The 23627-nt window shown below is 45.8% G+C and overlaps 1 protein-coding gene across 5 annotated transcripts in view; it reads left to right on the top strand.

Annotated features, from left to right (window-relative positions):
* Window positions 1-23627, top strand: part of GRIP2 (glutamate receptor interacting protein 2) — a 221632-nt gene that overhangs the window by 189572 nt on the left and 8433 nt on the right. For all 5 annotated transcript variants that reach the window (XR_002442489.1, XM_021409444.1, XM_021409446.1 and 2 more), the window contains exons 13-21: window positions 4572-4717; window positions 5359-5439; window positions 12177-12243; window positions 13089-13234; window positions 13522-13666; window positions 17388-17527; window positions 18792-18968; window positions 20618-20771; window positions 23440-23560. Coding sequence is in view for 4 of the 5 variants with exons in the window: in XM_021409444.1 (XP_021265119.1) it covers window positions 4572-4717; window positions 5359-5439; window positions 12177-12243; window positions 13089-13234; window positions 13522-13666; window positions 17388-17527; window positions 18792-18968; window positions 20618-20771; window positions 23440-23560 (1177 nt within the window). In the remaining variant the exon portion in view is untranslated. The remainder of the gene's footprint in view (window positions 1-4571; window positions 4718-5358; window positions 5440-12176; window positions 12244-13088; window positions 13235-13521; window positions 13667-17387; window positions 17528-18791; window positions 18969-20617; window positions 20772-23439; window positions 23561-23627) is intronic.

Genomic DNA, 23627 nt, shown 5'->3' with positions numbered 1-23627 from the left:
TTTACTATCATCCTTGTAATATCTCCCATTCTTCACTGGGCATGGTTTACTGTCACTGCCATTTCTGCACTCGTCGGCTGACCGCGGCCTCCCCCGCATCCCAGGTGAACGTCTTGGCACCAGGCCGCGGCTGTTCTCAGAGGAGGAAGGGAGCGTGTGTCTGTGTGTGAGCACCATTCCCATCCCTTTTGTTTTCTTCTTTTTCTTTCTCGTTGAAAGATAAAGCTTTTGTCTGGTTGCAGAAAGGGGAAAAATGTAAATAAGTGAGCCCTGGAAAATGTTGTCTGCTTGTTTTTTTTTGTAGCAGAGACCAGCTATACAAATTGACCTAAAAGTTTTGAACTACTGAGGAGAGCTCTGGTATAGGAGCTGAAAAAATAGCAGAAAATGCTGGAACAAAGCAGAATGGAAGAGCAGCATTACTGCTGTGACCTTGCAGATACTGGGAGCAATGAGGCCTGCAGGGGCTGAGCCTCAGTGTGGGAGCTCCGGTTAAACTTCTTCCAAAATCTTTGCTGGTGTAGATGCCCTCTAAGGATGTTTCTCTTGTTGGATGGACTACGTCTCAGCATGGGACTGGTGTTGTTTTCTGTGCCATCTGGTTCCTGGCTGTGTCAGGGCGCTGGGAGCAGCATGAGAGTGTGAGTCCAGACAGGGAGCACAGGGACACGGGACTGGTACAGGAAAGTGAGTTGTCCCAAGTGATGCAGAGTTAGAGATTTCAAAGGCTTTTTACGCTTTTTGTTTGTTTGTTTTTTTTGCTTCCAAACAAGGTTTAAAAATGAAAGTGGTGGCATTTTGGATTTTTATCCTCAATTACCAGGGTGAACTTGGCTCACACTGCGAAGTACCAAACTCCTTTTAAAAATCAGGCAGCAACAAAGCCTGCTGTCCCAGGGGAGGAGGGAGATGTGCTGCAAGCTGCCTCACTTTGCTTTATCCCCTTGCCAAGGCCAGGACGAAAGCAAAGCCTCATGGCACAGCTCTGCCTGCCTCAGTGTGCCATGTGCTGCTCTCCCTCGTGCCTCCCACCCAGCAGGACTCGCGTTCCCCCGGCTGCCGCCCTCTGCTTTGTGGTGGCAGGGAGCAATACTGTCTGCATTTGCAGTGTGGATTTGATTTGGGGATTAGATCTCTGCAGTGTATTTCTTCCTCTCCTAGACTGCGCTGCTTTTCCTTGCTGGCAGGTAGACACTATTTCCTCCCTGTCTCTGATAGACCTTCCCACTCCTCCCCTTGTTTTGTTTCCTGGGTGCAAGATGAAGCCTTTGGGATCAGAATGAGACAGTGGTCCATCCCCGATTATCAGCAGGGAAGGTCGAATAGGAAGAAGTGTGCTGTCCCTTCTTGGCTGCCTCCAAACAAGCAGCTGTCTGTCCACCCTCCCTCAGCTGTCTTAGACAGCAGTGGGAGAATATCTGCCTTGCCCATCTCAGTATCCAAAATCAATGCTTCCTGCTGCGTTACATGTTTCCTAGCTCTGCTCAGGCAGCTGTTAGATCATCATATTTCTGGCTTTTGAGTATGAAGAGTTTGCAAAAGGAAAGTTCAGCAGCTGCGTAATGCTGTCATCTTTTGGGGCTATGACTCACCCACCAGTGTGCTCACACAGATGTCAAACATACACAGGTATACCAACACACACGGGTGTGTGCGTCTGACCCATACAGGTCAGCTTGGAGGTGTGTAAGGGCACAGCACGTTGGTTTCTGCAGCCAGCGATGTGCTCACTCTGCAGCTGGAGTGACCACACATACTAATGACAATGAATGAAATCTTCAGCACACACCCAACCCAGAGCTTGAATTTGTGCTGCTCAGTGTCTAGTAAGACACCTCTGCTGCTCCACTGCTGTCTTTGAGCCCAAGGAATGAGTCACGACAAAATGTAAATCTCTTCAACCCCAAGGAAACCTTCCCATCATGGATTCCAACACATCCATAGTGCTGTCTTTCACTCTAGGAGATGCTTGAACTCTTGTTCTTTCTGATTTCAAAGCAGTTCTCTTCCCATGATCTCGAAGTACTTTGTGAGGTCTCATGTGAGACTGCACATCTCTGAGATGCATGCATCTCTTTAGGGAAGCCCTCTGTGAACTTCATGCAGGATCCCACAGCGGAGTCAAAGAGAGGTCTGCAGGAGCCCTGCTCCCAGCACAAGGACTCATGGCAGTTGGAAACTGATTTTGGTGAAATTCTGAAGAGTTAACAAGGCACGTCAGGTCTTCTCACTCTTGTAGTTGGGGCTAAGAGGTTGTGGCTCCACTCCACAAACTTTTATTGACCTGCAAGATAGGGATTTAGACCACCATGATCAACTCAATCGATATTAAAAGGAATAAAATGCTTATGACCTAACAGAGCTATTGGTTGTAAAACACCACAGCAAATCTGCCTTGAATGGAGAAGTACCATGTTTTGTGAGAGGGTAGCTCTGGTGGAAAAGATGGGAAATGTTTGTTCTGATGCCGTGTAAAAGGTTCCCATAGTCTCCCAGACCTTGTGGCTGAAACAGCAGCGCTGAAACCAGTTGTGTCCTCTTGTTATCTTAAAATGATAAAGTGATGTCTGTGTTGATTCCTCCTTTCCAAATGGTGCATAGCGACTGTAGCCAGAAACCCTTCAGTGCTGGTGGAGGCCTCTCTCTTGTGCCCCTCACCACCTTCGTGTTTGTGAGGTGATTTTTCCAATATGGTTTTGTGGCAGCATATACCTGCAAGCCAAGTAAAGGACTGTAATTAAACAATGTAATTATTCACAAGGTTGGATTCACATATCCTCTATGGAGTTGTCCATCCTAATCCAAGTCTCCTTGAACAAACACTTCTGAATTTACATCTCTTAAAATAGCTGCCCCTTTTCCATGGGTGGCATGAACTCAAGCAGCAGAGTAAATGTGTTGCAAGTTTAATACCTTCCTATTAACAAAATAACCTTCCTAGGCTCTCTCCTAACTTAGTAGCATCTCAGCTTTTGATGGGCCACAGGCAAAAACTGGTTTTTGTGCTATTTTTTCCAATTTTGATGTTTTTTTGTTTTTTTTTTTTTTGTCTTGATAGCCTGGCCTTTCATATACATCCTGTTGTTTGGAGATGAATAATACAGCCAATATCCACTGCCTTTGATGTTTCCTTTGTGTGCCTGGAAGCTGCGGTACCATGTTTTCTTACAGGTGCAACAGGTGTGAGTGATAAAGAATGGCTGGAAGGATCAGTACAAACAAACAAACAGTCTTCTATGAAATATCTATGAAGTTGATGTCTAGAAAGGTCAGGGCAAATAATGTGTTTGATCATTAAACAGCAAGGGAATAAAGGTTCTCTGGAGAAGGCTTAAAAGAGGATAGCTGATCCTTTTAAGGGAAAACTTTGTGATAAAACAACTCCAAATGCAGAGGTGAATCTTGCTCCCATAATTCTGAATCTATTTTGGAAACCACACTGTAGCTTACAACATTAATGATGGATTAGTGCTTTCTCGAGCTCTGCTCAAGTGGATGGCCTTCCAGACAGGTGACAAGTGGAAAATCTGAACAGATGTGCCTGTAGCAAACAGCTGATGAAGAATGTAGAGGAGGATGAGGATGAACAACCTGTTGCCCATGGCCAGTCATGGGGAACACTACACTCTTGTCTTTGTGGAGCTGTCGGGCAGTTCAGATTATAGCTGCAGCAGGTTAATGTGCAGGATTGCCTTGCTGGTGAAGAAGAGGGTGGATGGTGAATGTAGTGGTTCATATGTGAATAAACATTGCTTATAAATACAGAAGAGTCTCAGGAGACAAACCATACTGTAACAGCACCTCTCAAACATGGCAGCTTTGCTGTTGTTATTTTACTTCCAAAGTGGAAAGAAAACCTGCTGATCTATGCTCTTCAAGAAAGTGGGTCTAAACCAAAGAGCCCATAGTGCCAGTTGTGGTTATACTGGTGGGCTGTTACGTCAGGATAATATTGGCCTTTCAGGGCAGTTAAACAGTATCAATGTACATTTGGCTTCCAGAAATGCAATTACAGGGTATAAATGATTATCCAATTTGCTGAGACGTTTCAACGAGTTCATTGGATTGTAGCTTCAGTATTAGCCATGTATTAAGCAGAGGGCTCTGTGCAATTTTCAGTGCCATTAGGTTCGTTTCCAGCGGATGCAGCCCCACGGAAAGAGATGTATACCATTAGATAGGGTAGGAGGGCAAATGTCCGTGCAATTTATCACTTGCATGGCTTGGCCGTGGTGTTGACTTTCAGTAGAGGAAGGCTTTATTTTTTTTTCCTTGGAAGTTGCAGGAAATATGACAAGAAATACTGTATGGGAATGAAATATGTCTGAGGTTAAGCAAGCCACAGTGCTTTGCTGCCTTGTAATCTTCCAGGGTGTACTGGGCCTGGGATACACATTGCAGAATGAATTATCATCTGTTTGGATCCACTTCTGAAGGATTTGTCACTACTTTGTGTGTTCTAACAGATTTGCCTGGCAAAAGTAACTCATGGTTGGTGGTGGGGTTGTTTCTTTCCTCCTTTCCTCCTTTTTCCCTGCCTCCTTTCCCTCTTTTCCTAATGTGGACTGCAGGTGTGGGCTGCTGCAAGTAGGAGACAGAGTCCTTTCTATCAACGGCATTGCGACCGAGGATGGGACTATGGAGGAAGCTAATCAGCTTCTGCGGGATGCTGCGCTGACGAACAAAGTGGTGCTCGAAATTGAATTTGATGTTGCAGGTAATTGCAAAGGACTTGTTGCTCCTCAGCACCTGCTGGACTCTACCAGTGCTTTTGCTAACCTGTAGGAGGGAGTGTGCTCACAAAAATATGTGAGGTTTTTGCTAGACTGCAGAGACTGAGAAAACCCTGTGAAGGCCTTTCCCATTTTCTGATGTTCTCTAATGTGCACTAAAGTGGAGAGTCCTTCCTCTCATCCTTCCATAAATGCCTTCTTCTCATGACTTGACTGAGATAAGTGAGGTGAGTAGATGAAGAGGCCACTTACTCTTTAAACATTCAACCATTAGCATGAATATTTGTACTAATCTGTGGCCTTGAAGCAAGAAGGGAGCTGAAGCTATTGGCTGAAGTGTGCAACCTTATATTAAAAGAAAAAGTTTTTTCATTTTACATTGACAAAGCTGCCTCAGATTTGAATTACAGCATGATATGAACAATTCACTTGATGTTCAGGGCATGTATTTTTAATGAGAATACAAATTTTAACCTGAAGTCCTCAGGGCATCAGATAGCAACCTTATTTGAACCTATAAAGCTGAGTTTGATGGGCTTGTTTTTCTTGGTTCCAAGGAAACCATCCATGCCACTGAAAACTCTCTTTTCTCCTGTTTTCTTTTTGTCTGTTTTTGGTTTTATAGAGTCTGTCATACCCAGCAGCGGCACTTTCCACGTTAAATTGCCCAAGAAAAGAGGTGTAGAGCTTGGAATTACAATCAGCTGTAAGTATTGCTCAGCCTTACACTAGCAGTTGCAAGAGCCACTGCTTTCCAACATGGCACATCAGAGAGGCCCAGCAGAGAGCAAAAAGATTATGTGGGGTTTTCTGGTAGCACTCACAGCGCTTGCGATTTGTTCCAAATTGAATTGGATGTGTGGCTTTTGCCTCTAAGAGCTGGCAACTGCAGAAGAAAAGCAGCTGCTGAAGGGTCAGGGCAAAGGATGTATCTCTGAGGGGCAGCTGAGCAGTTGTTGTGTGCCACAGACTAATATTATGCTATGTTATTAGTAATATTATTTTTATTTCCAGGCCTTGGTGGGCTCTAAGAGAACAAGGCATCAGCCTTTTTCTTTATTCTCTTTCTTTTCTCCTAACTTTTGATTAATTATCTTTGTTCCTGTTCTGGAGTGTATTTTAGTTTAAAGACCTTTTGGCCTATTTGGAGAAGACACTGTAAGGGGATGACGTAGGCAGATCCATCCATTTTGGATATTAGGAAAAACTCCAAAGAGCGATGAAGGCACTGGCGGAGGCTGCCCAGGGAGGTGGTGCAGTCACTGTCCCTGGAGGTGTTCAAGAAATGTGTAGAAGTAGCACTGAGGAACATGGTAGTGGGCAATACTGGTGGTAGGTGGACAATTGGACTGGATGATCTTAGCAGTCTTTTCCAACTTCAATGATTATTCTATGATTCTATCTCAAATTTCGGGTACATTGATTTCTTCTTATGACTTGCACCAGTGACGTTTTTCTGTATGCAAATGTGAATGGTGTCATATCACTCATCCTTCTTTCACCGCTGGGTAACCTGAGTTGAATCATGGTAGACTGGCTATGCCCAGAGGCAGACACTTCATTTCAGATGAAACAAAGCCGCTTGTGAAAGTGCAGTAACGGGAGCTTGTGTCTCAGCCCTCAGGAGCACAGACTCAGCTGGCCCTGGGGAATGGAGTCACAGAACCATAGAGTCATTTGAGTTGGAAGGGACCCTTAAAAGCCATCAGATCCAACTGCCCTGCAATGAACAGGGACGCCTACAGCTCCATCAGGTGCTCAGAGCCCATCCAGCCTGACCTTGGCTGTCTCCAGGTACTGGGCATCCACCACTTCTCAGAGTTGCTAAGGACACTTCAATAGTGAGCTTCATTAAAATAGATAAGCTATTTGCAATTACTTCTTGGCATTTTCAGCATTAGTTGGTGAGTTAATTGGAGATGTTGTGGTCTAAGTTGTTTCCCAGAATAGACTTGAACATCTACAAGGTGATTATTTTGTCATTTTTTCTCCCAGCTTCCCCATTTTGTGCCGTGTGAATGCTCACAGCATGTAACGTTTGGTTTGCTGGCAGTGGGGCATCCATAATGACAGTCACTGTGGGCAGAGCAGGGCCCAGTGGCGCAGAGCTCACACCATATTCCCCACCTGCTGCACTGGCATTGCAATGTCAGGTAGAATCCCAGGGTGATGGATCTTGTAGCAAACAACTGCTGGCCTGAGCATGGCGAGGATTTCACCCCTATTAAACTTCAAAGTTTAGATTTGATCTGGAACTGGAGAGCAGAACAAACCTGGAAGTTGCTAGCAAGAATATGAGCTTTTATTTGTGGAGTCTCAGTTAAATGGATCTGCTTTGGATGTGCATTTACACTTCAAACATATTTTTATGTTGAAAATATTTTCGTTTGGAATGTGTTTAAAAAATTGATTTCCCACTCATTGCTAAATAAAAAGAAAGTGACCCCTGGGTTTTAAATAGTTGGATGCCCATCGTCAACGATTAATCAGTTTTTTAATGATGTAATAGATTTGATCTGTTTGATTGTTGAACATGTTTACAGGACATTGTTTAAGTAATGACAACACATCAACTTAAGATATAGTTCATCCTTTGCTGAGTCAGAACTAAAATTGAATTTACAAACAGAGCAAGAGACAGCAGAAAATGTGGTGGCGAGGATGAAAGTTGAATCCTAATTCTGCTTTCATAAATTAGTCCCTGTAAACCTATTTCCACAAGACCCTTTGCGAATTATATCATCATTTTGTCACTCTGCATCTGACCAGGCAGATAAATACGCCCGTGTCAAATATTAGAATCAAAGCAAGCAGACGTATGGTAAGTACCTCCTGCAGAGACATGATGTGCATGCAGGAGTGTGATGCAAGCAGCGAGAGAGGAGAGGTAAAAATAACCCATCTCTGTTTTGCTCAGTTCCTCCCGGTTCTGCTGATTTGAATGCTTGTGTAGATCTGGAAAGAGCTTTCATAGCTTCTTTCTATCAAAGAAAGACATATAACTACTGCTTAAAGTGGAAACTGGGGCAGATTAAATAGGTGACAAACTGGTTGGATCAGTGCAAGACCCCCCCACATATTTGGGTTTGTCCTAAAATGTCAAAGTATGGCACGCTGTAATGAAATATCACAGAATCATTTGAGTTGGAAGGGACCCTTAAAGGTCATCTAGTCTAACTCCTCTGCAATGAACAGGGACATCATATGAAGTATGAGTTGTTTTTGTTGAGTTTTATCTCTTGGCTTCAGTAGGCTCATCTGTAGTTAATTCCTCAGTCTGGGAAGGTTTGATGCTGCCTTCTTATGTGGGCAAGAAGTGATATGACCTCATCAGAGAATTGTTACAGAGATAAAACTGATCGAGTTGTTGCTGTGCTGTGACTCTCAGAGCTAATCAGGAGATGGGCTAAGCAAAGGTGGGGGAGAGCGGGGTTCTTGATGGATGCACCAAAAAAATTCCTGTAACGCAGCCGGAGGAATCATAAATCTGCTGGAAAGCCTCATACAAGGGCTGGAAACCCAAGAGGTTTGTGTATGAGGAGGGCAGACACTGCTGGTTTTGGTATGGGCATACAGGGAGGGTCTGGGCTCGATCCTGGCTGGGGGTGGGTGCGGGGATGTGTGGGTGGTGACGCTCGGTTTGTAGAGACCTCCAAGGTGCTCTGAGTGGTGGGGATGCAAAACAGTGCCAAGTGAGATTTCTGACACAGTGGCGTGAAGATTTGCCTCTCGTTAGCTTGAACCACCAGTCTCCATTAGCAGAACACACGGCACGTAGTGCTCTGATCATCTGGCTGCATTCAGTTCTAGTGATATAGTAATACCTTTGTAGATTTTCTGTAAATCTCCCACAAATTAAAATCCCCCGCCCAGAGATGCTAATAGTCATGTTTCCTTGTGTGTTCAATACCTGACCTCTTAAAATAAGATATCCACTTGCTATTAGCCTCTGGAAAATGACAGTTGATTCCACAAAAGATAGCTTTTCTGTTTTCCTTCTTTTGTCTGCTCATACATCGTCTCCAAAGGCCACTTGTGAAATTTGCCGTGGGGTGTGGGGGTGTTGTGGCTGCTTAAACATGCATTGAAATTACCTGTCGTGTCAGCTATACATTAATGCTTTATATGGCATGTTTATCAAATTACCTTTATATATCTTTACAAATCAATTCCTGTGCCCTTGCTGGGAAGTACTGCAGATAAGGAGTAAGCACTATATCTGCTTGTGGATGATAAAACCGGAATTTGGATGGACAGATAACTTTGATTAAGTCTCTTAAGCAGTGTAATCACTGTCCTAGTGAGAAGACGGATCTATGAGCTGACCCAGTCCAGCTCTACTGGCACTGGATTAGCCGGAGATCTGCGTGGCAGTGTGTCCGTGAGCAGCACTGTGTCCCCCCAGCCTCACCCACGTCGCAAACACAGATTTGCAGCTGATTCGCTGTGATGCTTTTACCAAAGTGAGGCATTCTGTCCAGGCTTTGCTACCTGAAGAGTTTGGAAGGATGTAGATCTGTGGCACTGTAAGTGTCCTGCTGGTGGCACTGATAATTTACCCGGCTGCTGCTAAAACTATTGAAGGGTGGAGGAAAAAGTTGGGTCCTGGGGACTGGATTGTCACTGCTGCTTTTTGTAATCAATTCTGATTTGTTTTTATTCCTCTTCTCATTCCTCAGCTATCCTGAGACTACTGGGTTTCTGATTTTGTGTTTTTTTTCCCCTTTATAAGCATTTGCTTTCTTAAACGTATTTTTGTGGTATTATTACAATTTCTTTAATTACACGTTGCCAGAGTGCTGCCTCGGCTTGATCAATAACGAAGGGCATTTATAACCCGTTGAAGCGCTGATGCGTGTGAGATATGTGCTTGTGCTCCTTGGAGGGGAATAATTTACCAATGCAAGTCATTATGCATTCTATTAAAAACACAGAATGGACATGTGTTTCTGGCCTTGTCATCCATCAGAGAGTAAATGCCGAACGAGCCAGAATCCCAGCAGAGGTGGCGAGAGACTGAAAGCAATTTATAAAAAGTAAATAACAGTATTGATCAGTTCACCTTTTTATCACTGCCCTGTCAGCACCACCAAGCAGTGTTTCATGGTGAGTTTCTCCCCCACCCCACGTTTCTGCCTTCACCAACTGTTGATTTATGGAGCTTTCTCTGGGTCACTGGGGGGGATTTAAACTATCTTCTGTACTGGCAAACCCACAAAAACACAAATCCATCTGAAAAAGAGCTTACTTCCACTGCAAGTGGCTTGCCCTGGCAGATGGAGGCTGCAGCCAGAGCTTCTGAGGAGACGGTGTGGGTTTCTGCACGACAGCTTCTGCCTCTGTCACGATGTATCTCTTTCCCCTCTTGCTTCGGCTGCCATCTCCCCTTTTGGATGGGAGAACAAGACCTGGAGGCAAGGCTTAACATCCATGGGGAAAGGCACTGGGATGCTGAAGGGGAATGAATGGAGTTAGTAACTGCTGGTTTTTAAATTGAACAGCAAGTGACTGTTCAGTGCTTTGAGATTTCTCTCTCTTAACTTTGAATCCTATGCCTCCAGAGAAAATGGTTGTTCATTAAGTCCCTTTAACTTACCCGTCAGCCCTGTGGGTGCTGACTAATAGTGATGGCTTTGTAAAGCCTTCCAATTTCATACTAGGTGACTAAGTAGCTATTTAAAACAGAGGACTGCCGTGTGTTAAAGCACAGTTTGGATACTCTGATGGTAGGGAGAGGGGTGTGCCACTGTGCTTTCTTCTGTTCCATTTAACAGGTCTCAAGGAAATCTGTTTGGCGGATGCTGTGGCTGGGTCAGGTGTAGAGGTGGCTGTCCCCAGCCCTCCGCCAGCACTGTGTTTCTCTCTAACCCCCTTCTGTCACACAGCCTCTGCTTTGAAACTAATAAACAAACCTCGCGGAGAAAAGCACTTCTGGAAACCTGGATTGTTTTGACAGAACCAGGCTAGGCCGCGATTAAGCACGCAGCGCCGCGTGCCGGGCTCAGCACCTGTGAGCTGCTGAGTCTCTGTCACTGCCACTCGTACTGCCGCCTGGGGCACCTCTCAGCCCCAAAGACACATCTGTGTTGAAAAAGAGAACAGCAGTAGTGATAGCAGCGTGATTCCGTGCACTGCTTGCCCATGGCAAGCGGCCTTCTTAGCCAGAGCGGGTCTTTCTGCGTTGATTTTAGCCACGTCAGCCTCTGCACCTCTTGGCACACATTGGTGTATGGGTTGGCTGGGCCATGCATTGAGTACAGATTGAATACAGCCACCAGCCCTTGGTGAACCTCCACAATCCATCCATTTCTCGTTGACCCACAGTTGCAAGCTGCATGCGAGTTTCTAGATCAAAACTGCCTGGCACCATGCTCCAGTAAGGCATGGGAAAAATCATTCTTCCAGGCTCCGTATCATTCAGCAGTCTCATTGCCATGACTATTATGAAATCAGTCACGGTCTGCTCTTTGCTGTCTGACCTGACTTTTATACTCAGCTGCGTTGCAGGTGAGATTGGCAGTCATTTCACACTGTTCAGTGCAGAAGGTTGGTTTACATATGGGAGAGGGTATCCTTAAAGGTGATGGGCGAAGTACATATGTTTTTATATCTTATAAATGAATGTAAATAGAAAAATCCAGAGCAGAGATGTTGGCAAGAAAAAGCACTTATTCCTTTATGGCTGACTGTCTGGGGCACCCTATCACTCCTGATCAAGCAGGTGGATCTCTGTGATTGACGCCACATACCTTGCAGATATTTTAATCTCTGACCTGCACCCTATACGTTCAGATGCTGCGAGTTTTCTTCCTTCCCATGCAGTTTTTGCTGAGAAGCTCCATCAGCTTTAAATGAGATGGTGCAGTTCCCATAGCAAGGCTGGAGGGAGTGGCGGGGGGTGGAAACAATGCTCTTGGTGTATGTTCGTCATGTGGATGGCAGAGGGGTCAGGATGGAGTCAAGTCATAAATCTCTCTTGGGCTTCTCAAGAGTGCAGAAGATCCTGCAGGCAAATTGGAAAATGCAAATGCTCCCAGGGGTGCATGCTCGCATCTCTCGTGGGCTGAAAATTTTCTCAGTCTGGTGGGGGGACAGGAGGATTGGAAACCCCTCCTCCACCTGAGAGCAGAGTGGAGTTATCTGGTTGTACAACAAAGTGGCCTGGGTAGCTGAACCCCATGGAAAACATTTTTCCTGGATTGTTTTCCACCTTGAGAATTTCCCAGGCCCTTTTACTTCAAGACCAGAGGAGGGCAGCCAATAAGAATTTGAGGGATTTACTTCTTTTTTTTTTTTTTTTCCTGGTTGTGGCTTCCAGAGGTCAAGTGCGAAGCACCATTTTGTCAAAGGAATATACATTCCCTTTCCTCCTAACTCCTTTTCCCATTAACCTTCTCCCTTCTAGATAGCAAGCTGAGTTTTGCACCTGTTTGTCTCTTGCAGCTGCGAGCAGAAAGCCTGGGGAGCCTTTGATCATCTCCGACATCAAGAAGGGGAGCGTAGCACATAGGTGAGTGCAGAATTTCCCACCTGCCAAACCTGTGGCAAAATATCCAGTACAGTAACAAAAGGTTAGGTAGAAAGATTCCCATTTGGTAGTCTAAGGTGTGGATTTTGCCATCATCCAAGCATATGTCAGCACCAGAGGTTTGTCTTAGACCGCAGTAGGGTTTGGAATGAAAACTGTCTTTATTGAAGCAAGTAGAGTTGAGCTAATGGGGAGGATGGCCAGGGCACTGATTCAGAGGTCTGCCAACCATATTGAAGATGGATGTTTAACATCTAAGAGCATGTGCTAAAGAGCATCAGGTATATATGCACACCCCATAGGGTGCAATGGCTCCTCAGGTAGTGTGCTGTGTTTCAGCTGCTGCCCGAGTGAACTGAGCAAGTGAACTGTGGGCAGTGGTGGAGAACTGTGCCGATAACTCAGCCTTTTTTGGCTGTGCCTCTGATCCCAGCACTTCCTAGCAAGGCTTTCAGAGGAATTTAGTGCTGATGAAGGGCTGGTTTTTAAGTGTGCTTGTAAGCGAGTTTCCAGAAAAGGCAGAATATCTGTCAGTTAAAGATCAGGCATTTCTGAGTGCTGTAGGTTACCCAGGCTATGTATCCTTGTGGGTGACGGTGGTAAGCTGATGCCCCTGTCTTTTTCTGGGTTGATGCACACTCTACGTGAATTTCCTCTCTGTACATTATAGTTGCCCCAGACCCTGTTCCTGCTTGTTTCCCAGAAAAGACTAAAGAGAGGGGAAAAAAAAAAGCTAATATTGTCATCACCACTGCAGAACTGAATGCACTGCAGGATCTGAAAGGCAAATACAAATGTACTTCAGTTTTCTTTTCCTTTCCACGCAGAACTGGCACCTTGGAGCCAGGAGACAAGCTGTTAGCCATTGATAACATCCGACTCGACAATTGCTCAATGGAGGATGCTGTGCAGATTTTAAGGCAATGTGAAGACCTGGTCAAATTGAAGATCAGGAAGGATGAAGATAACTCTGGTACAGAAATCCTGATGCAAACTGGTGCCTGTCCACTTTAATGACATTTCCCAATAGGTAGTGCAAACTAACAAAGATAAGGGCTGCTGCCTCTCCGGTCACCACTTTCCAATTGATTATAGTCTATTTTTGTTATTCTGCCCTTAAATGGAGTTTGGAAGGTTAAAATCCTGTTTGGTACGAGCACAGCTGAAGACTGAAAGCTTGTGCTTAATGCGACAAGTCTTTCCTGTGACCTTTTTGATATGGCAAAGTAAAAAACTCGGCATTGCTGTTTTCTCTTTCAGATGAGCAGGAGACAACTGGTGCTATAATCTACACAGTGGAACTGAAGCGATATGGCGGGCCCTTGGGAATAACCATTTCTGGGACCGAGGAACCCTTCGACCCCATTGTCATTTCAGGCTTGACAAAAAGAGGGCTGGCAGAAAGGTGAGGTTTGGGGACAGGGGCTGAATCAGTGTGGGAAGGGATTTTGGCATTTGCAAAGCTTTGAGGCTGGGGTGGTACTGCCCATCTGGCTTTTCAGACCTATGTGCTTGACATGTGGGGTGGCCAGGACTGTGCCCTTAGGGCAGTGAGAGTGGTTTAAAGTAGGGCACTACTGGTGGAGGCAGAGCCAGTGTGTTGGTTGAACACAGCAGCTGAGAGAATATATTTTTCTGCCTCTCTTCCACTGAGATGCTTCCTAGTCTGTGATCTTCCGTGCCACAGCTTGCATAGGGAGAGTGCCCACCTGTCCTGAAAAGCATTGTATCCATCTGGTCAACGCTCACGTGCTGCTAAACTGCAGCTGATGGCCATAGCAGTGGTGTGGCCTGCTGAAAGCATAGATCTTGGGGCTCATCTGGTCCTTGCTGGTTGCTTAGTCTGTTCTGTATGAAGGAATCTCAGTGTAAGGCTGCTCGGAGCAGCAGACATTTATACTGCATAAAGGTAGCTGCAGATTTACCTTCAGAAGCTGGGGAGGTTGTCTCTGTGTGTGCCTGGGTCTGAATATATGTGCATGCGTGGGATTTAAAGGATCAGGACACTGCTGAGAATATAAGGTGGAACTGAGTCATACACTGTATCTTAATGACTCTGTCTGTACGGTGCTGTGACTTGTAAGAGATGACTCCAGCAGACCTGACTCATGCTTCTCGTGGGGTTGCTTTCCTCTGTGCTGCAAAAAATCTCTGAACAAATAGTTGTGAAGTGCTAGACCTTGGGGAAGTTTGCCTTCAGTTCTGGTCTTTTGGTTCTTTCTGCTTGAAGGCCGAGCTCCTTCTGAGCTTAACTATATAATACAGCTTGGTGCACCTTTTTGCCTCAGGTTCCTCGAGCTCCTAGTGCACACAGTGCACTGTTCATTTCCACTGCTTTTCTTTGCTACAGAAAACCAAGACAGAAGTAAGGAAAAGGGATGCACTTGGTCACTAGTGGTTCTTCTCTTTGGGGATTTGGTATCACTGCCCGCCACCAGGATGCAGTCTTTTTTCCCCAGGAAACAACACCCATTGAGAATCTGAGGCTTTTCTGCATAGCAGTGCTGCACTGTGCTGGCAGCACGAGAGAGGTTCAGGACATGAAACCCAGATGCTGCCAGGTGGCTGAAGACAGTTTTGTACTTTTGCTGCTCCCAGTTCCCTTTGCAGTGTTGTGGATGTTCCTCCTTCGAACTCGGATGCACATCAGCGACTGCTCTGCAGAGAAACGTAGCACAGGCGAGTGCTGCGGTGCTATTGAATTTTGATCAGGAACTGGCAGGCAGCAAGGAAAGAAAAGCCTTTTGAGGAGAGCAACAGAGCCGTTTGCACTGTAGCAGGCTGACAAACAGTGGTGCCTGTGCCGAGGAGCAGTGTGGGGATGGAGCGGCGTGGGGATTTCTCCTGGTAGCCTTGGCTCCTTGCAGGGAGGGAGAGGAGTGCTGGGATGAAGCCTGCCTGCAGAAAGGTGCATATTCTGCTGAGATGGTGCATGTTTTTCTCCTGGGAGTAGCAGAAAGGAGTGGCTCGGCCTTCTCAAGGAAAGAGGGATGCTCCTAGTTTTATCTTGATTTGTCCCTTTCCTGTCAACTCTGCCCAGCTCCATGCCAGAGGCACTCTTGGCTGGGCTCTGAAGGGTGCGATGGATTTCTGAAGGACAGGAGTTAAAGCTGTGCCTGCCTTTTGCTGAAGCACAGCACGTGTTTCTGCAGCGCTGGTGTGGGGTGGACCAGATCCTGGCATCTGGTAATGGGGACATGGCAGCCATTCCTGGAGAGGCACAGGGGACGATCTGCACTGCAGCTCTGTGCTGGGGAAGGCAGGGTGTCCTCTAGGACCTGTCACACGTCTGTCACAACAGTGACAAGCTGTCTAAGCTGAAAAGGCTTCAGATGCAGATGACTTGGGTTTTATCTTGACCTTGAGCGTTTTTCTCCTTGTATGTGTCCCATACTATAGAAACCTTCAGAGGCAGCACAGGCTGTTGGGTTGATGTCGAGTGATGGCTTCTGTTTCCCCTCCTTCAGTGCCTGTGGGTGACTTTGCCCTTGGCCATGGGCCTTGTTTTCCTCCTGCGTGGGAAGGGACCAATACTGTTCAATTCTGGCTAAGGCTTAATAGTTCTCCAGGAACGATTTTCAGTGGTCACTGATATTTTGAAGGGATTTCAGGGGCTTGACAGCCTCCTCAAATGCCACCTGGTCAAATAGGCATAGGAGAAGCTGCAAGAGGGTTTTGTCCAGGAGTGCTCAGCACCAGCGCATGTTGGCAAATGGGTGAAGGGATGCTGACTTGGCCCATGCCCCAGGTAAATCCCTGCCACCTGCATGCAGTGGACAGCAGAGGGGATTTATTTACTTTTTCCTCCTTGATGTGACCTCTCTAATCATTTCCGTATTTCCCTCCTGAGGGAGTCTCATAGTTTCTGCAGAGCAATTGTGCTGTCCAAGGGCTGGCGTTAAGGAGATGTGTTCATGAGAGATCAGCCCAGGCTCGGCGCTGTGGCAGAACCTCAAATCTAACGCACCGCAGCCAGCAAAGGGTCACATTAAAGTGCTAGCAGTTCAGCTTGGTTTCTTTTTGACTACGTAAATGAAACTTTTAAGACAAATATTCCAGTTGCAGTGTGATCTATAGTTCGTTTGAATACTCGAGTTTTCCCTCAGGGCTTTTTTGGGCTGATTAGGATGGGACAATACGGACATCTAGTGGCTACAAGAGAGACCATTATGACTAACTGTCTGAACACCTCAGCAGCAGCAGAGCGAGCAGTCCTGCCTGGTCTTTGTATAGTTTCCTGGTTTGATTTATGTGTGTAGAATCTTAGAAAGATTAAGGTTGGAAAAGACCTCTAAGATTATCTAGTCCAACCGTCCACCTACCATCAATACTGCTCCCAAAACCATGTCCAAGATGTTTTGCAGTAGATGTTTTGCAGCGGCATGCCTCTAAAGTTTCACATTAAGGGGAAAGAGTTGTTTTGCCTGCTGTTTTGACTGTGTATCAGCTCCTATTTCTGCAGGAGCAGCAGTTCAATTTGGACTGGATACAGCCTTGGAAAGAGCACATTGCTATGGGCAAAAAGATATGACTGTCTGGATTTGCATCTCTTGGCTTGATCACATGAGGTCCCTGATAGCTGAACATCACAGCAGAGCTGGAGGAAAGGATTGCTGCTGTTGCGTGCCAGCGTTAGGGAGCATAGGAGGGAACTTAAAAGATGTCATAAACTGATTTGCAACTGGCTCAGCTCATGTATGCCCACACAGTCTGTGTGTGTTGGGCTTGGGTCTTTTGTTGGTTTGTTAGTTTAGCTTTGTCTTCTGTCCATCTTGTGAAATGTGCCTGTCAGTTCCACCTGTAGACATTGCCCCACCAGCAATGCATACCGATCCCCGTGGTTTCGTAGAGTTTCAAATGTAGGCTGGTTTGATGTCCAGCTCCCAAGAGGCCTAGGACCTGAAGTGGACATACGCTCATGTGCCTATATGTATGTATATACAGGTGAAAGATGGTGTAAGCCAAATTCTTGGTAGTGTTGATGAACAGGAGTATACAGCATACCAGGGGGAAACCAAGACACATTTAAAGTGCATAGAGTTAATTTGCTATTGCTTCAAGCAGCAGCTTGATGGCCTGAGGAGTGTTGCCTCTCTGAAGTCCCTAACAGCACCTCTCTTCTCCAGAACCGGAGCCATCCACGTCGGTGACCGAATACTTGCGATCAATAATGTGAGCCTCAAGGGCAAGCCACTGAGTGAAGCAATCCACCTGCTGCAGATGGCAGGGGAGACAGTAACGCTGAAGATCAAGAAACAGATGGAGAGTGAGTTGGGGAGCCTGCTTTGGGGTGGGAGTACACAAGAGACCCTACACTCAGTATTTTCTACCTTTCTTGTGTCTAGATGTAGCTCAATGCACCTAGCCAGTGGCCCACAGTGCTGTGGGAGGTGGAAGGAACCAAATGAAAATATTCTCCCTGTCCTAGGGAATGTCTGCATTGAGTCTGGAAAAATAGAATGACTCTTAAATATAACACTCGTGTAGATTTTAGAGCAGTTTGACAAATGCATAGCAATGCAGCAATGTTATGAATGGAGGAAGCCTAGGCAGGGAACAGCAGCCTCATGAACTAGAGATAAAATCTGGGAACTAATCCCTTTTCAAGAAACCCCTTCTCATTCTCTGAAGCCAAGTGTCTTGATCTTTGCACTGAAATACTCTTTTTTTTCCCCCTTCTGACACTTAAACTGTCGCAGCCACTTGCTGAATTAACTGACATGCAAGTGCCAGTTGGAGACTCGTTAATCATTCTGAGAATTGAAGCAGGTGTAATTGAAATTTCAAGGTAATTGCCAGTTAATCATGATGAGCAATCTTCTGAATGGCTGGAAAATAGGGACTTTTAGAATACTGGCCTTTGTTTGGTAAGATAATCTGTTCTCACTGACAAATGCAGGCTATCAGTGAGCATTTTTATCCCAGCTACGTTCTACGAGTTGGAGATCCAGGGTGTGGATGGCTAACAGGATATCTAATCAATGAGGACTTTATAATATTCAGTACAAGAATGCTTGTGCTGAGAAACCGTTCCCTCTATAGCTTTTACCTGAAAGGGAACTTGGTCTAATGATAATTAGGGTCTATTATTACTAAAATAATGAAAGGGAAGGTGTGAGCTTCATCATCTCCATTCAGCTTTCCATTTTCCAATCACTAATCAGGGGAAATTCAGCCTCGAAGTACAAGGCCCAGGAATTCCACTGTTGTCTTGAGACTGTGTGGGAGGCTCTTTAGGTGGTGATCAGCCCTGAATTGGTACAAGATTGTACGGTCTTGATGAGGGGTTAAAAATTCAGCTGCCATAGTTTGGGACCAGGTTGTGTTATTGTGGGAATCTCATTGAAACTCTGAAAAATGGAAACTGCTTGGAATAGAAAGTTTGATACAGGCCTTTCTCAGTTACCTTTGAAGAGCTGAAGAGGTTTTTCAAGACCCTTTAGAGTACCCGAGCTTGCTCCCACAGCAACATAAGCCTTTCCCTGAGTCTTGTTCTTTGTGCCTTCTAAAGCACCTTATTCTGGTTTCAGAATCCTATCCCAAAAAGTCTGGGAGTATAAATGAAGTGAGTGACCCCGAAGACGAACTGACAGACTCCCAGAAAACTAGCAAGCTGTCTGAGATATACTCCACCACAATTCCTAGTGTAGACAGCGCCATGGAGTCCTGGGATGGCTCTGGCATTGATGCTGGGTATGGAAGCCAAGGTAAGATGACTTTTCTCACGGGTCTGTGGGCCAAGGCGAAGACAGACAGAGATTCCAAGCCTGTCTGGAGACTGAACGTGAGCCAAAGGCCGTGGTCTGACTGTGCTATCACAGCTTCTCGCTTTCAGCAAGGAACAAAATGTATTTTAAAATGCATTCATGTGGTGCTCTGAGTTGATATATCCGTTTTAGGTTTTTATTGGCATTGTTTCTTCTGGCTTATATAGATAGCATCATACCATTCACAGCAGTTTCAAAACCATTAAAACATTTTATAATTCACATAATCAGGATAAGTATTCGCTGTCCATATGTCTTACAAAGTATTTGGCCTGTAGCTCACTTTTAGTTCCCTAGAGAGGCTGTGTAGACTGTATTAATCCTCTTCAGGATGTTTTAAAATCCACAAGAACATCTTGTGACTAGAAGCACTCACTTAACAAAATAATTAAGGTAATGCTACAAGACAGTATGTCTGACTCCCTGGTGAGTGATCAGATGTCTTGGAGGCCAGATTTATTCAGCTGTGGTTTCTGGCGGACATATGGAATTGGGATGGAGGATGCTCCGTCATGGGAATAAGTTTTCACTTGGAGGAAAGCACTGGAAAACAGTCCAGTTCAGATTTAGTGACATAAGTTAGTATTAGCCTGTGTTGAAGGAAAACAAAACCCTGAAGCACCTCCACAAAACTGCTCAGCTTTGAGCAGGGAGCTGTGCTGGGCCTGGTGGGAACGTGCCACCAGGTGGCTCTGAATCCCAGAGATCCAGCCCTTGTCTCAGGAAGGAGGAGGTGAAAGTGGTGGCATCCAAGGGCCAGCTCTGTACACACATCCCTGTGCCCAGCCTGCTGTAGGGCCCTGCTCCCAGAGATCCCATTCCCCTGCTGTGGCAAGCAGCAAATGCTCCTGCCTGCCTGGTGTAAAACATTGGTGAGCACTTTGCTGGGGCTCTCTCCAGGGCAGTCTAACCTTTAAAAACACAAAGAGGAAACACTCAGCTAAATGAAATAACAGGCTTTGGCATTTTGAAAGAAAGTTCTGGCAATGTCTTCGGGTATTTCCAGTGCTTTTAGCCGTGCGGGAGGTCAAGTATCCCTTAATTATGTGTTTCTCTGTTACCTCTTCCTGTTCGCTTGGCACGGGGTGCAATGGAAGTGCACGATGTTTCTTGGAAAGGCTGTGGGTATTTCTCTGAAGTGTTGAACGGGCAGGAGGAGGTGGACAGGGGACTTGGGACATTTATTTCCGTGGCAGCTGGCACCGACATTGCTGAGGAATGCTCTGTTTTGGAGGGTTTCTGTCCAGGCAGCTCCTCGTGAGACTTGAAGATCTTGTGACTCGGTAGTGTTGGTTTTGCATCTCTGGAACAAGACATCCCACAGTATGGGGGAAAAAGTCCTTGGAGGCAAACTTAGCGAAACTTGTCCGATATCCTCCTAATGGACTCATTTGATCCTGGGAAGTTGTTTTGTTTAGAGCAAGAAGATGTGAGGAGAATATCCCCTTTTGAAAGACTGAAGTGAAAGCAGTATGTAACCTAAATTGCTTCAAGTTTGGGATCTGGGGAAGGAAGCTCTCCTGTCATTTACTCCTCCTGGGTTTTCTAACCACGTTACCTCTTTTTCCCTCACCTCTTGCCTTGGCTAGGTACATACATACCTCAGGCTGCAGGCATTGCCCTTCATCCACATGAATGGAGACACAGCAGGCAAAAGAACAGCACCCCTCCTGGGGACCCCAGGAAAAGCTACCCCTACATGGATGGAAGTTTCAGTGAAGACGACTGGGACAAGCCCAGCAGGTGCGGAGGGGTGGGAGGAGGTAGGGAGGCCCTTCTGCTGATGTGGGGATGAGAGGGCACTGATTGTGATGGAGTGGGTTAGCCAGAGGTGGAGAGGGTCAGCAATGCCCCATCATGGCATCAAGCGTCTGTGGGGTGGGTGCTGGAGTAGTGACCTGTTCTATCAAACGATCTCCACGGAGATGCTCTGTGGCATCTCTGCCATGGCCTGGTGACACTTATGTCTGGAGTTAGGACAGTCTCAGCTGCATGGACCACATGTCTAATACCATGTAAAGGCTGCAGTACTTTCATAGTTTGGGTGTAACAAATAGCCATGGCTGTCCCCCATTATGTTGGCCAGAGATTTTTGAGTGAGGATTTAGCTTCTCAACAGCTTGATGCCATGAAGCCAGAAAGGCCAACAAAAGCTCTTGGAGGACCAGTAAGAGGTTGTACATCTGAGATAAAATCTCCTAAAGGTGTGGCTGGATGTCTGTCTCCACCACACTTTAGCCCTTCCAACACATGGACAAAACCATGCTGCATGAGCATAGCCAGTTCAACCAGAGTGGAAGAAATCCCACAACACCTCCCAGGCACACAGAGCAGGTTGCAGCTGCCCCTGTGAAAATCCTGCTGAATCTGCCCCAGCCCCTCTCTGAATCATGCACAGTGGAAAACTCTGTTGCCCCATAACTAACCTTCCCCTTGACATCCTTCAGAGTCCCCTTCAGAGTTGTGTGTGTCGTGTTGTTGCTGTCAATTCTTTTCTTTTATAATTATTTTCCCTTAATTTTTGTTTGTCCAGACAAAACCCTTAGAACATCTCATGGCCATTTCCACCTATTTAAAGATGATCAAGCTGGCAGGAAGGCTGGCAGTGGCTGAGACTTTGTTCTTGTTTTGCCTCTCAGCGAGAGCCGGCTCACAGAGGTCGCTGCTCTCTCGTGGCCTTCCCGGCGAGGCCATTGGCAGCTGAAGTTAGCAGATCTGAGCCCTCAAAACCCTGTGTGTCCCTAATGAGGGCTCCGAGACCTGATGTCAAAGTGCAAGTGAAACGGTTCGTGCTGCCTAGCCCTTTTTGTAAGGGAGAAAAACAAAACCTCTCTAACCCTGGCTGCCCTTAGCCTGGAAAAACCTGCTGACCCAGTGGTGTGAGGGCTGATTCATCCAGCTCCTGGGTGTTTGTTGTATCTGAGAGGCAAGAAACCCGTAACTGGAAGGGACTTTTGCCTCTTAGGAAACCTGGAGCGGAGGAAGGAAATGAGTAAGGGAAAAGAATTGAAAACTCCTTCTCAGGGGGGAATTTTGGTTTGTTTTTATAAAGTCTTGCTGGGTGTTTTTCTGACCTCTCTGCCTGGTGTTAAAAGCTGCTGCTTTAAAAAAGGTAGGGGGTGAATTTAAAATACAATAAGCCACATCAGATACTACTCTCCAGGCAGGCCATGATCCCACAAGGACCAGAAGTGTGTGTGTTTAAGGTTATGCCTGCTGCAAGCTCTCCTTTAAACCAGCAGATGAAAAGCAAAGCACATGCTAAAGACTTTGCTATTAATACAGATCTGGAAAAGGTGTGCTATCGATAGCCCAAGGAGTTATTATATGTATAACTGAAGCCAACCTCTCTTCGATTTGTACTCGAGTACAATGTTTTGACTTTACTAAGTGGTTCTCGTGGGTAAATGTCCCCTCCCATCTGTGGCACTGATGACCACTGAGCCATGCAAGCTGCTGCCAGATGTTGCACAGGTGGATCTTTGTCCGTGCAGCTCCTAATAGGATGCATGGAAGATGCATTAAGGCTGCTCTAATGTCACTGTCCTCCCATGACACGTTAGCGAGTGTATTGTGACCTTCTTTTAACACCACCAAAAGTTGCCTTTAAGAGGCTTCTGTTAAACTCAGCGCTGATGTTCTGATGTTGTTCACATTACCATGTGTTTGCACCGACTAGAGAGAGGTTGTCACTATTCCCATTCTCTGTAGCCAGAGAACTGGAGAGAGTCTGTACACAGCTGTAATGCAATGACTTGTGTAGCACAAAGAGACCTCCTGAGTGGAACAGCTCACTTCCTTGGCCATCCCAAAGCAAATGAATCTTGGTTTGTATGGGTTATACGCTGACACTGTCAATATTGCTGGCTGTAGTATGTGTTTACTTGTCCAGCCCAGGGCAATCATTTTTATATACATCTTTGCATTATTTACTCTCATAGAGACCTAATGTATTTACCATTTTCTCACCATGTCTGTTACCCTCTGTGTTTTTCTCTCTCTTCTCAGGTGTTCTGTGTCTCAGATCTGAGCTCTATCCCATCAGCCTTTGTACTAACAGTCTCTGAGGCTCCTGGTTTACCCATAACGCATCCTTTTTTCTTTCACTTCTCTATTTCACCAAAACGTCTTCCTAAACCTACAATCTTCCTACAGGCACTTTTTAATTTACCCTTTGAACTTTGACATCACTACACCAACTTAATTCTTCCTTTGAAGGACGCTTGCCCCGTTAGTAAATGCATGGAGGTCTCGTGTTCGGACTCTTGTCTGAAAAGTTCATATTGTTTGCTTTTGTATATGAAGACTCTTCAAGTCTCTGCTTTTACTGGTGAGACACTTGCTGTAGCCTCGCGGCTTTCATCCTGCTGCAGAAGAGTGCTGACAATGTTTGGTTCCTACGTTACAACAGATACCCCAACCGCCAAAATGGCCTTGAGACCACTCACGAGGATAGTTTTTGGCGTGTTTTTGGAGAAGCTTTGGAGGATTTGGAAACATGCGGCCAGTCTGAACTTTTGAGGGAGATTGAGGTAAATCACTTTCCGAATTTGCTGCCGGTCTGACTGTTTTGCTCTTGACATAAATGCTAAGCAGTTT

The sequence above is a fragment of the Numida meleagris genome, chromosome 11, assembly GCF_002078875.1.
Source record: "Numida meleagris isolate 19003 breed g44 Domestic line chromosome 11, NumMel1.0, whole genome shotgun sequence".
Classification (NCBI taxonomy): Eukaryota; Metazoa; Chordata; class Aves; order Galliformes; family Numididae; genus Numida; species Numida meleagris.
The sequence above is the reverse complement of the archived record's forward strand: the minus strand, read 5'-3'. Positions and strand labels throughout refer to the sequence as shown.